We start from the raw sequence: 13182 nt of genomic DNA on the forward strand, positions 1-13182 counted from the left end.
GGGGTGTGATGTTAAACATGGGGGGGTGTGATGTTAAACATGGGAGGGGTGTGGTGTTAAACATGGGGGGGTGTGATGTTAAACATGGGGAGGGGTGTGGTGTTAAACATGGGGAGGGATGTGGTGTTAAACATGGGGTGTGATGTTAAATATGGGGAGGGTTGTGATGTTAAACATGGGGAGGGGTGTGGTGCTAAATATGGGGAGGGGTGTGGTGCTAAATATGGGGAGGGGTGTGGTGTTAAATATGGCATCCAGAAAATTTTGGCAAACTTAAAACACACATTGTCTCGGTTATTCCCCTAAGGGACAGGAAAACTGATCTAACCATCTATCTCATCTATCTATTATCTATGTATCATCTATCTGTCTGTCTGTCTATCCATCCATACATCCATCCATCCATCCTTCATTTCTTTCCAGTTGTTACTGGGAAGGACAAGAGGAACACACGTGTACAAACATCATGAGATATTTTCTCCCTGAGTGCCAACTGTCATTTCTCAGATCCCAAAAAATGACCTCACCAGCTGAAGAGCAACATTCCTCTCCACTCCCTCAGGTCTTCTCAAGGTTTCCAAGATTCTTCACAAATTTCCTCCCCCAGAAACATCAAAACACCACACAGGCAGACAGGAGCATTCCCTGAGTGTTCTGTTTGTTTGTTTGTTTGTTTGTTTGTTTGTTTGTTTGTTTGTTTTTGGCTTCCATTTAAACAAGTCATCAGATTTAAAAAAAAAAAAAAAGCCAAAGTGCTTTAGCAGAAACATTTCCCATAAAGCTGTGTTAATAGAGAAATTTTTTTAAAAAGTATCTTATGTAGACACAGCTAACCCTGGCCTTCCTGAGAGTTGACCACAGCCGTCCCTCCTCCAGAGCGGGTGCCCCAGGTATGTGTGTGGCTGTGGGGAGCGGGGAGGCAGGGGCGCGGTAGGGGCAGGATTGAAACATTCTCCCTTTCTGGCAGCAGGCAGGCCCGCAGGCCCCGGAATCCTGCCAGGTGTCTGCATTCTTCGAGGGAATTCCAGAGCATGAAGAAAGTTTAGAGAATGCATCCAAATGTCATACCACACAGGTGTTCTCCACACCACACTTTACAGCAGACGTCAGTCTGAAAGCCCCTCCACAGCCTTGCCTTGCCCACCACACAGATGGGGGCATCCAAGTGTGAGTCAGGCCCCACTGATCCCAGGAGCTGGTGCCAGAAGCACAGGGCCCAGACTGAAAGCACTGGGAGGGCCCCTCCTTTCAAAACTATGTCCCCGCTGGCTGCTCTGGGCACAGAAATTCTACCATCAGCCATGCATTCCTCTCGGGTGAAGCTTCGAGGCTTCCCTGGCTCCTCCAGGTAGAGCAAATTTCAGCTGGAGGAACCTTTGGAGGATGCCCTGCTGCAGGCCTGGATGCCACAACAGCTGAAGAGGCAGGCAGCCCACAACAGGGGGTACCCAGCCAGCCCATATGCCCGTCCACAGGCCCTGCTCCTGGGGAAGTCAGCTCTAGGGGCTTCCAGGGGACTGCAAAAGTTGGTTCACTTAGTTCTTGCCCTGGACAATCTAAAGTGGTTAATTTCCCTTATAATTTTCCAATCTATCCTAATCTTCCTCCTCCTTCCACTCCAGATCATGGTACTGTTAGCTGTGCAATAAGCATAGTTTATATCAAAAAAAGGGATTGTGCAAATAAGTTAATGCACCACCAGACAAGACCTCCATGGAGTCAGCTGTAGACCGCCAGGCCGCCCAGCCGCCACCTTGCTCCTGCATTCCTCAAGGACTTCTCTCCTGTATCATAGCCACTCTCTCCCATATCCTTTTGTCCTTTCTTGGTGATTTCAAGATCCATGAAGTTGGATCTGAGTTTCATGACCTGCTCTCCTCCTGGCCTCTCCCTCTCCCCCACACACTCCCATGCTCACACCCAGCCCTCTCCTGACCCATGACTGCATTCCTCCACCTCCGATTTCAAACACCCCACTCCTGGACACATGCCACACTCCCACCATCTTTCTAGCTCAGTCTCTCTGCTACCAGGATTACAACAGTTCTTTGGGTGGCCTCCAATCCACTGACCCTACCACCTGTCAGCCTCCATCACCACCTCAGGTACCCACTCCCATCCTGACCTGCTTCAGCATCCAGGTGACTCACCATCATCACTCCCGTGCCTCCCTCACCCCTCTCTCCTCCACTGTACTCCCTGGAGAAACCTCCATCCTGGTTAAAGTCATCTTTGTAACTCTGCCTCTGCACCTTCGTGGCTGCAAGTAGCTGGTGAGAAACCACAGCTGTGCTGCAGGAGTTATTTTAGACGCGTGGCCACATGCCTGCAACTCCCTCCTGTTATTGTGGATGAACCACTGGGGGCTGGGGATAGGCCAGGGCTCCAGCAACCCCTGACTTGCCCCTGGATTGAACACACAGGTCATTGCTCCTATTTTGACCTTATTTCCCCAATTACCACCACATATCTCTCCCCTTTACAGCTAAACTCCTCAAAACAGTTGTACTATTCTGCTAGTCTCCAGGCTATCTCCTTCTGTTCCTTGAGCTGGCCACAGGCAAGCTTCTGCCTTCACCATGCAGCCAAAACTCCCCCGTCAGGCTCCCCCTGCTCAGTCAGCCATTCTCAGTCCCTCTTACCCGGCGTGGCAGCAGTCTGCAAGGCAGTCTCCCCATCCCACTCCCTCGATGCCCCTCCTGGGCTCCAGCACTCTGAGTGGCCTGGTTCCCTCCTGCCTCGCTGGTGTCTTGGCTCACTTCTCACATCCTTTCTTCCTCATGTGGGGCCAACTCCAGGGCTCAGGCCTCGCACCTCCCGATGACACAGTCCCCATCATCCCTGTGACTCGTCTCCGCAGCTCTCCCTCCCTCACCCTCTGCTCCAGCACCCTGGCCTGCTGGCTGGGCCTGGACTCTTCTTCCAGCCCAGGCCTGGCACGGGCTGCTCCTTCTGCCCGGATGTTCCTCTCCAGATATCTCCAGTACTCACCCCTCCCTCCCCTACGTGCCAGCTTCCCTGACTACCCTACTTAAAACTGCAAGCCCCTCCTGCTCCTCCTCACTCCCCATGCCATTTTCCAGCTTTACTTTTCTCCATTGCAATGATCACCCACGACTAGAATACACGTTCCATGAGGGCAGGCCTTTGTTGCTCAATCCTAGATATGAGTCCTAGAATAGTGCCTGGCACAGAACAGAAGCTTGTTAAACACTTGTGGATTGAATAACAAACAAATTATAGGCTTACATTACTTGTGATTTTAGAACCTCAAGGACACTAAAGAAAGCATCACATCTATTTTTTTTTCTCCCTCAGGGCTATTTTCTGTCCCCTGCTTCCCAGTGGGAACAGGGCATGGAATTACTGTGGCTTCAGTATTTCCCAGAGTGACTCCTAGTCTGAGTTCCAGGAAAGCCAAAAGTTTGTTCTGGCTTCTAAAAAGCTAGGGGTCCCACCCAAAAAGTGAGCCTGGTAGTTGGACTCAGCCTTTTCCCAAAGCAGGGTGCACCCAGGTAGCTCACCTTCTGATTGTCCCGGGAGTCCCGGGCTTGGAGATGGGATAACACGTACGAGAGGTGGATCCCCAGAACCCTGACTCCAGAGAGAGGGGACTGTCCTGTACATGCTTGTGCAGGCAGCACTGACTCTGCAGCTTTTGTACTTCTTACCGTCTGACCTTCCAACATTCTGAGGCAACAGCATAATCCCCATTTGCCAGATAAGAAAACTCAGCCCCACAGATATTGAGGGTTCTGCCCAAGGTCACACAGGCAGCTACAAGCCAATCTGGAACCAGCTCTTGAACAAAAATCTGCTGAGGATTTGTGCTGTTAGGCAAAGATACGCTTGACAGGGTCCCTATCCTGAATGCATTCATACTTTATTTGGGAGAAGCCAAGACTTTCAAATCTCAGCCCACAATCTTTCAGATGAGTCCATCTCCCCTCCAAGGTTGGGGATGCCACAGACTGAGGCAGGGGGGGCAGGACCAACCCAGAACACTGGTTAGATTGCCTCATATGTCTAAGTATGTCTGGCATACAGAGCCCTGGTTGAGAAGCCCACAAGAGTCATTCCTTTGGCTGCCAACAACTGCTTGTATTTGAAATCAGAGAAAATATCCACAAGTTATAGTTCTTTGTTGGTGTGCATTATGGAGAAGCAAAACCTCCAGACCTTTTCTAGAACATAAGCTTATTGAGGACAGGGAACAGCGTACAGCACATAGTAGGTACTCAAGAGACGTGTGTTCAAAGACTTGTGGGCCTGGCTGGGCCCCAAAGCCTCAATGGATAGGGAGGAGTGGAGGTGGGTCAGAGGGTCTGCGTGCACAGCCAGGGCACCTCCTGCCTGGATCCCAAAGACCACCTGCCGGATTCTGGGTGCTCTGCTGGGTGGGACCATTCTGCCTTGGCAGTCTAGTGTCAAGCAACTGGATGCTGCCCAGAATTAGGGATCCCTGTGTCATCCCCTCTGAATTTGCCAAGCTCCCCTAACCCCAGGCCAGCACTCACCTGGGAGATGTGGGACTGGGTCCTCTCGCTCTCGCCATCACCCTCCGTCTTGTCAGCCAGCAGCCCCTGCACCTGGTACTCCAGCACGTAGCTGTCGATGAAGCGCTCCAGCTCCTCGATCTCCTGGGAGCGGCTGCTCCCTGCCTCCGAGGAGGCTGACGCTGCAGAGGAGTTTTCCATCCTGCCGGTTCAGGGGCCTGGGCCGGGACTGGTGGGAAAGAAGACAGAGAACTCTGTGAGATGCTGCTGGAGGAGACGACGATGCCCACACCTGGGAAACACCCTCTGCTCCTGGAAGCATCTTCTTATCCATCATGGCGTTCTGTTCTTCCAACAACCTTGAGAAGTCAGTGGGGAGCTGGCTTGCCCTCAGCATAAATGATGTGCTGTAATTCCCACTGTGTGGGGCAGGAGACAGGCCCAGGGAATGCAGGTCACTTGTCTGACTGGCCAGCACAGGCACTGTGCAGTGTCAGAGTTAGTGTCTACCTAAGCCTTAATCGCTGGGAAAGGCAGAAGATGAACTCCGCCTACAGGCCAAGCCTCACTTCCTGCCTCAGATTTAACAGAATCTACCACAAGGCAGGATGAAATAAACCACAGAACCAAGATTGAGGGTGCACAATGGGGCCCGAGACACCAACCTCTGAGGGGCTCAGGTCCTCCAAGAAAATGCCTACTTATGAGGAGACTTTCTTTTTGGTCACTCGACTGTCCCTTAAATTAGTTGAAGCCTATGGGCTATAACTTATAAGCAGGATTTTGCAGCCTTGCTCTGGTGCAGCTACTGGAACACACCTATGATGAGTCTGCAGGAACGTGGCTGGTTTTCACTGGTAGAACGAGAAAGGCTTGCTGCACTGTCCATGCTGATATGGCCTAGCCACAGACACTGCCTGGTCACCCTTACAGGGCCATGACTAACCCCATTAGCCCTCTGGCCCTCTCTCTAGGGCAGCATGGCATAGATGACCAGCTGTTGCTGGAACACTAGCTAAAGTCCACCAACAGAACTGCAATCTCTGGAGCTGATGTGCTCAACCCAGCCCTGCAGGGGCCCAGGTCTGCTGGGACCTCCCCACCACTGCCCTCTTCACTCCCCTCTCCCTTGCTTTCCCCAGAAGCTCACACGTGACCCACTTGGGAGTGAGGAAAGCTAGAACCTTTCTCACCTCCAGGCCAAGGATCCTTTCCTTCCTGATAGGCTCCAGGCTAGATGGGAAGGGGCTTTAAAACTTGTCTTGTGCCTCTTTTATTATCTGGAGACCTGTGATCTCCGTGGAAGATCCTGATCTGCCAGAGAAAACAGTCTGCACGTGCTTTTATTATCACAAATAGTAGCACAGCCTTCTACCAAACCACTACCACACAAAGCACAGAGAAGGCCTGAATCCTGCACACACAGGGCTCTGAAGTCACATAGAGCAGCGTGAATGCTGCTGCCAGTAATAAAGGCGAGGTCCTAGCAGGTTTAATGGAGCATTTGAATTTCAAAACCTTGAACCTAAGAACCTTAACCCTGAGACCTTCTTTGGAACAGTTATTTGCCAATAATCTAGGGTTTGTTGAGTGTTTAAACTGCAGTGAGTCCAAAGCAGGGCAAGAAATGGTGTGCTGGGTTCCAGAAATGCTGCTGAGAACATGAATGTTGACTCCCCAACACCCTCACTGCCTTCTCCAAGGGTGAGGGAACGGAGAGGAAGAACTTCCCAGGGGAAGGAGAATTGCCCTGCTGCGCACACATCTGCTGCTTTCCCAGTTCATTTTTAGGCTTTTGGCTGCTGCAAGGGGCTCAGCCTCCCTTGGACCCCAGGCCTGCTGCAGGGTGCTCTGAGGTGCTGCAGGGCCTTGCTCTGGGTCTCTGAGCTCAGCGGTCTTGGAGCTGGGTCTGTCCACCCATCCTAGAGGGAGGAATCAGAGGATTGGAGGTTTCAGGCCCAGGTGGTGCCCTTCTCAGAATGAGGAAACCAGATGTGGAGGCAGGGGTGGCAGCAGGTCTGCAGAGAGTCAGCTGTGATTGGGATATGCACATTTGGTGGCAAGGGCCACAGGCAGGGGCATGGGGGACGCTGTCCATTGCCTCTTCCTCCACCTGCCACTCAAAGCCTACAGGTCCTTCCACCTCCCCATAGCACCAGCACCCACCTTACCCCTCCTGCTGCACGGCTGCCCATGCCTAAGTTATCCCCTGGCTACTCTGGTCCTTGTCCTGGGCATATGGTAGGTGTGGTAGACAGAATTCTAAGACAGCCTTGGGTATACACCCTCTCCCAGTTACTCGCCAGGAGTCTAGATACTCTTGAGAAGGGATTTTGCAGACACAATGAAATCCCAAATTAGTTGACTTTAAGATAAGGAGACTATTCAGGAGGGCCTGACCCAAGCACCTGAGCCCATTAAATCTGGGACTGAGCTCAGAGACAGCAGAAGCCAGAGATCCAAAGCATGAGAAAGACTCAATGCACTGTTGTTGGCTTGAAGGAGGAGGGACACATGGTAAGTAAGGCACATGGGCAGCCTCTAGTAGTTGAGAGCAATCCCTGGTCAACAGCTGGCAAGGAAGTGGGCACCTCATTCTACATCTGCAATAAAGTAAATTCACCCGAGAACCAATGAGCTTGGAAGCAGACTTTTCCTCCAGAGCCTCCAAGAATTCAACTTGGCTAACAACTTGACTTCAGACTCATGAGATGCTGTGCCAGACTTCTGACTTACAGAACTGTGAGATAATGAATGGTATTGTTTTATGCTGCTATTTGTAGTAATCTTTTAGGAAGCAATAGAAAATGAATACAGGATGCTCTTTCCTGCTTCTGTGCTTTTGCTCAAACTGAACCCGTCACCTGGAAGCATTTTCTCCTTCCCTCCACCTGCCAAACCTAGAGGTTCTTATATGCACAGAAGGCCAGAGCATTGCCTTGGTTTCACGGCAGGCTACTAAGCAAGATTCACCCAGGGTTGGCTATGGGTATGAATACTGCAATTTCTGCTAACAGTAGGAATGACGAGTGTCTGCTGTGCCTTTATCATGCCCCAGACACATCAGTACTTGATCTGCCTCCACTCACTTCACCTTCACAGCAACCCTATGGGATCAGCATAATTATGCTACTTAGAAGAGAAAATGGAGATTCAGAGAGATTAAGTAACTTGCCCAAGTTCACACAGGAGAGCTCCAGGTCTGCACGACTATGCCTATACCCCACTGCCTTCTCTCCATCCCCCTTCCTGGTGGCCTGCTGAGTCCCTCAGGCCACCTCCAAGCTCCCCAGTCTATACTGACTCTCCAGTGAGCAGTGAATTCTTCAAGTGCTGCGCATGTGCTTATTCCCCAGCTGGGCACAGTTTCCGGAGAGCTGGCCCCATGCAGGCTCTGTGCCTGGCCCTGGGCAGCTGGCCTCCACTGGATGGGAATTACACTGCTGATGTCCAGAGAGGGCTGAAAAGGAGTCGCCTGCAGGAGAAGTCAACACGCAAGGCCACGCCCATTATTCCTTGAAGACTTCAGATCTTATCAAGGGCTTCCTGGCACACCAAACAGGTGCAGTCAGAAAACTGGGTTTTGCAGGAACTCTACATGGAGCCGTTTTCAGGAGGATAGAGTGCCGGGCTCTGCCTGCAGATGCAGCCTCTGGCCGGCTCTGCAGGGCTCTCCCAAACATGCTCGAGTGTCTCAGGGCTGTGTCAGGGTCCCGTGAGGGAGCCTGGGCACGGTCATCACCCCAAACCCATAATAGTTGCTAAGAAAGGGGACAGGATTGAGACCCATCCCAAACCTGCAGCCTTTTGGTGCCCCAAGGAAGGAAGAGGACGTGCTCTGCAGGTGCCTCTTGTGTTCTCACGTCCTCTCGGCCATTCCTCCTACTCTAGTGTTTGCTGCCCAGCCAGATTCATGTGGGGTAGCCCAGCGGCGCCTCACCTCAGCTGCCCCGGGGCCTCCTGCCCAGGCCTCCTCTGCAGTCAGGAGATGCCTGCAAGAAGCCCCTGGCCCCTGGCACCTGCAACCTGGAAGTATGAGGAGCTAGTGCTGCATGCAGCTGCCCTCAGTGGGACAAATACTCCCCTCTTCAGTGTCTCAGACAATTCCAGGCATGCTCCACGTGGTCCCTCAGCAACTCCAAGTGGGGTGAGCCCCAGTTACCCACAGTGGCCACCAGATCCCTAGCCCCCCTTACTTGCCGGTCCTCCCCTCCTTTTCACTCTCTCCCAGGGATTTCAGCTCCTCCAGAAACTCTCATTTTCCAGGGTGAACAGGAGAATACATCACTTCCCTGTTCCACAGTGGAGCCCAGCGAGGGAGTGGGGAGGCCCCTGCTTCAGAAAAGCAGGGAACATGCAAAGCAGAAAATTCCTGAGCTTCACCTCAGTCACAAGAGAAGAAGAAGGAGCAGAGAGTGGGAGACAGCGTGGCCCTCCTCCGCCCGTCCACCTCCATAGCTCTTAGCCTGGAAGTACAGCCAGGTGCTAAGGCCCTGAATTTTTTATTACGGTCAAATATATGCAACATAAAACAGCATTCAGCTGAGTGCAGTGGCTCATGCCTATAATCCCAGCCCTTTGGGAGGCTGAGACGGGAGGATCACTTGAAGCCAGGAATTTGAGACCAGCCTAGGCAACATAGCAAGATCTTGTCTTTGCAAAAAACTTTTTAAAAATTAGCTGAGCATGGTCACACACACCTGCAGTCCCAGCTACTCAGGAGGCTAAGGCGGGAGGATTGCTTAAGCCCAGGAGTTTGAGGTTACAGTGAGCTATAATCGTGTTGCTGCACTCCAGCCTGGGTGACAGTGAGTTTCTGTCTGAAAGCAAAAACAAAATAAAACAACAACAACAACAAAAACAACCAACCAAACCAAACAAAACAAACAAATCAAAACTTTATAATCTTAACGATTTTTGAGTACATAATTCAGTGGCTTTAAGTACATTCATAATGTTATGAGCCATCATCACTATCTATTTCCAGAACTTTCTTATCAACCCAAACAGAAAATCTGTGCCCACTAAACAAATAACTCTTCCTCACCCTTCTCTCTAACCCCTGGTAACCACTGTCCTACCTTCTCTCTATGAATCTGCCTACTCTAGGTACCTCCTATAAGAGGAATCATGCAATATTCGTCCTTTTATGACTGATTTATTTCACTTAGCATAACACTTTCAAGGTTTATCCACATTGTAACATGAATCAGAATTTCATGCCCTTTTATGGCTGAATAAGACATCATATCACAATAGTACACTGTATATCTAGACCACATTTTATTTATCCATTCATCCATCGATGGACATTTGGGTTGTTTGCACCTTTTGCTGTTGTGAATAATGCTGCTTTGAACATGAGTGTACAAGGATCCATCTGAGTCCCTGTTTATTCTTTGGGGTATCCACCTAGAAAAGTTCCAACACATTTTTAAGGCAAGAAGATTGTGAAGGAATAGGGTAGAGCTTTCTCTGGCTGGTGGAGACACAGGGCAAGGGAAGTCTCCTCCAGGCTTGTTTTGCTGCCTTCCTGCCTGAGCTTTGGGGGTTTCAGCCCAGCTCAGTGTCTCATTCCCAGTAGGATCCAGATGGGAAGTCCCCAAACAGCTGGGCTGCAGGCTAAGCTGAGAGAGTCAGCCAGGAATTTATGTTTTAATGATCAGTGAAAGTGAAGAAAGGACAGAACCAGAGGAAGAAGGAAAAGGAAAAGAGGGAAGGTAGAAGAACACAAAAGACATGCCTCTCCCCTCCTCTCCCGGCTCTGCTCCGATTCCCTGCCAGGTGATAGATGAGGAGGAACTAAAAGGCAAGCAGCAGGAGTAGGAAAAATGCTGAGGCTGCACTTTGCTGTAAAGGGCACCAGAGGGGCGGGCAGCCCTGAGCCTACAGCTGGAGGGAAGAGCCAGTGTGGGCACGGCTTTCTGGAGGACACAGAGGGCCCAGGCTGCAGCAGGACCCGCTCCGAAGCTCCTTCGCCTGTGTTTCCCAGAGAGGACTGAGGGCCACCAAGCTGGGCCACATCTGTGTCTGTCTGGCGAAAAGGATGCGTGCAGGCTCTCTTCCTGGGGCTGCATCTCTGTTGAAAGACCTCATCCAGCCTAGGCCGCCAGCCCAGGGACTCCCCACCTCCTGCTGCAGCCAATCACAGTCTGTGCTCGTCACCACAGCCCAGTAAGCCTGGATATTTTAAGGACAAAATGAGAATCACCCATGTTTTGACAAAAGTTGCCTCTCTCCACACTGGTGTCCCCTCCCCACCCTAGACCCAAATAAACTCCCCTTTCCCTTCCTCCCCTTCCTCCCCATTCCTTGCTGCTCTCAGCCCAGCGCTCTGTAACTTCCTTAGGAAACTAGTGCTCTGGAAGGGGTTTCTGTGAACACCGTGGGGCAGCCTGAGATGATATGGTGCCAGTTTCTCCCTCTAATTCCTGGCCATGTTTGACTTTGAGTCTGACCTCCATAGGCTGGAGGTCTGGAGGAAAAGGTAAGGCTGACACTGGAGAGCACCCACAGGCCAGAGACAATCAGCGAAGCCATCCCAACCCTCTCAGTATCCTTTCCTGCCCACCCAGTGACAAATGGCATTAGGAGCTATCAATTTAGCCAATCCTTTTAAGAACAGCCAGGCATTAGGGGCATTACCTCCTCCTCCAATCCTCAGGGATGAGTTCAGTGACCTGCAAACCAGATGAGATGCATCTGCTCCAGGGCCTACCAGCACTTCTCAGGGAATCCATCATTTAAGGCCCGTATGGAGGCAGCACTGCACCCCACACTTCATCAGGCTCTTTCCTCTCCACCCCCAGCACCCAACTCACTCCAGCAGCACACCCTTGTGACACCCCACCAAGGAATACCAAGAAGACCCCAATTTCTGCTTCCTGGCTCATCTTTTGGCTTTTGGCTACTGCAAGTGGTCCAGCCTCCTGTGGATCCCAGGCCCACTGCAGGGGCCCAGGTGGTGCTGCAGGGGGCTTGCTTGGTGATCCTAAGATCAGCAGCCAGGGGGCACGCCCAAGATGGCTGAACAGGAACAGCTCCAGCTTCCAGCTCCCAGCATGAGCGACACAGAAGATGGGTGATTTCTGCATTTTCAACTGAGGTACCGGGTTCATCTCACTGGGGCGTGTCAGACAGTTGGTGCTGGTCCATGGGTGCAGTCCGACCAGCGAGAGCTGAAGCAGGGCGAGGCATTGCCTCATCTGGGAAGCACAAGGGGGAAGGGAATTCCTTTCCCTAGCCAAAGGAAATTGAGACACACAACACCTGGAAAATTGGGTAACTCCCACCCTAATACTGCACTTTACCAAGGGTCTTAGCAAACGGCACACCAGGAGATTATATCCCACACCTGGCCCAGAGTGTCCCACGCCCACGGAGCCTCCCTCATTGCTAGCACAGCAGTCTGAGATCTAACTGCAAGGCGGCAGCGAGGCTGGGGGAGGGGCATCCGACATTGCTGAGGCCTAAGTAGGTAAACGAAGCTGCTGGGAAGCTCGAATTGGGTGGAGCCCACCGCAGCTCAAGGAGGCCTGCCTGCCTCTGTAGACTCAACCTCTGGGGACAGGGAACAGCTAAACAAAAAGTAGCAGAAACCTCTCCAGATGTAAATGTCCCTGTCTGACAGCTTTGAAGAGAGCAGTGGTTCTCCCAGCACGGAGGCTGAGATCTGTGAACAGACAGACTGTCTGCTCAAGTGGGTCCCTGACCCCTGAGTAGCCTAACTGGGAGACATCCCCCACTAGGTACAGACTGACACCTCACACCTCACACGGCTGAGTACACCCATGAGACAAAGCTTCCAGAGCAAGAATCAGACAGCAACACTTGCTATTCAGCAATATTCTATCTTCTGCAGCCTCTGCTGCTGATACCCCAGCAAACAGGGTCTGAAATGGACCTCAAGCAAACTCCAACAGACCTGCAGCTGAGGGTACTGACTGTTAGAAAGAAGACTAACAAACAGAAAGGACACCCCACACCAAAACCCCACCAGTACATCACCATTATCAAAGACCAAAGGCAGATAAAACCACAAAGATGGGGAAAAAGCAGTGCAGAAAAGCTGGAAATTCAAAAAATCAGAGTGCATCTCCCCCTCCAAAGGAACACAGCTCATCGCCAGCAATGGAACAAAGCTGGATGGAAAATGACTTTGACAAGTTGAGAGTAGAAGCCTTCAGTCAATCAAACTTCTCAGAGCTAAAGGAGGAACTACATAACCAGTGCAGAGAAACTAAAAACCTTGAAAAAACAATGGATGAATGGATAACTAGAATAATCAACACAGAGAAGACCTTAAAAGAACTGATAGAGATGAAAACCATGACACGAGAACTATGTGACAAATGCACAAGCTTCAGTAACCAACTCGATCAACTGGAAGAAAGAGTATCAGTGATTGAAGATCAAATGAATGAAATGAAGTGAGAAGTGTAGAGAAAAAAGAGTAAAAAGAAATGAACAAAGCCTCCAAGAAATATGGGATTATGTGAAAAGACCAAATCTACGTCTGATTGGTGTGCCTGAAAGTGATAGGGAAAATGGAACCAAGTTGGAAAACACTCTTCAGGATATCATCCAGGAGAACTTCCCCAACCTAGTAAGGCAGGTCAACATTCAAATTCAGGAAATACAGAGAATGCCACAAAGATACTCCTCGAGAAGAGCAACTCCAAGACAC

General features: G+C 51.0%; 1 protein-coding gene across 8 annotated transcripts in view; it reads right to left on the reverse strand.

Annotated features, from left to right (window-relative positions):
• CTIF (cap binding complex dependent translation initiation factor) overlaps nucleotides 1-13182 on the reverse strand; it is a 334077-nt gene that overhangs the window by 245536 nt on the left and 75359 nt on the right. For 7 of the 8 annotated variants that reach the window (XM_017862290.1, XM_017862289.1, XM_017862287.1 and 4 more), the window contains one exon: nucleotides 4518-4725. In XM_017862290.1, coding sequence (XP_017717779.1) covers nucleotides 4518-4697 — 180 coding nt within the window. In that variant the 5' untranslated portion in view covers nucleotides 4698-4725. Of the gene's footprint in view, nucleotides 1-4517; nucleotides 4726-9196; nucleotides 9215-13182 lie in introns of those variants that run through there. The other variant, XM_017862286.1, reaches the window with a different exon arrangement.

The sequence above is a fragment of the Rhinopithecus bieti genome, unplaced genomic scaffold (genome assembly GCF_001698545.2).
Source record: "Rhinopithecus bieti isolate Rb0 unplaced genomic scaffold, ASM169854v2 scaffold_57691, whole genome shotgun sequence".
Taxonomy (NCBI): domain Eukaryota; kingdom Metazoa; phylum Chordata; class Mammalia; order Primates; family Cercopithecidae; genus Rhinopithecus; species Rhinopithecus bieti.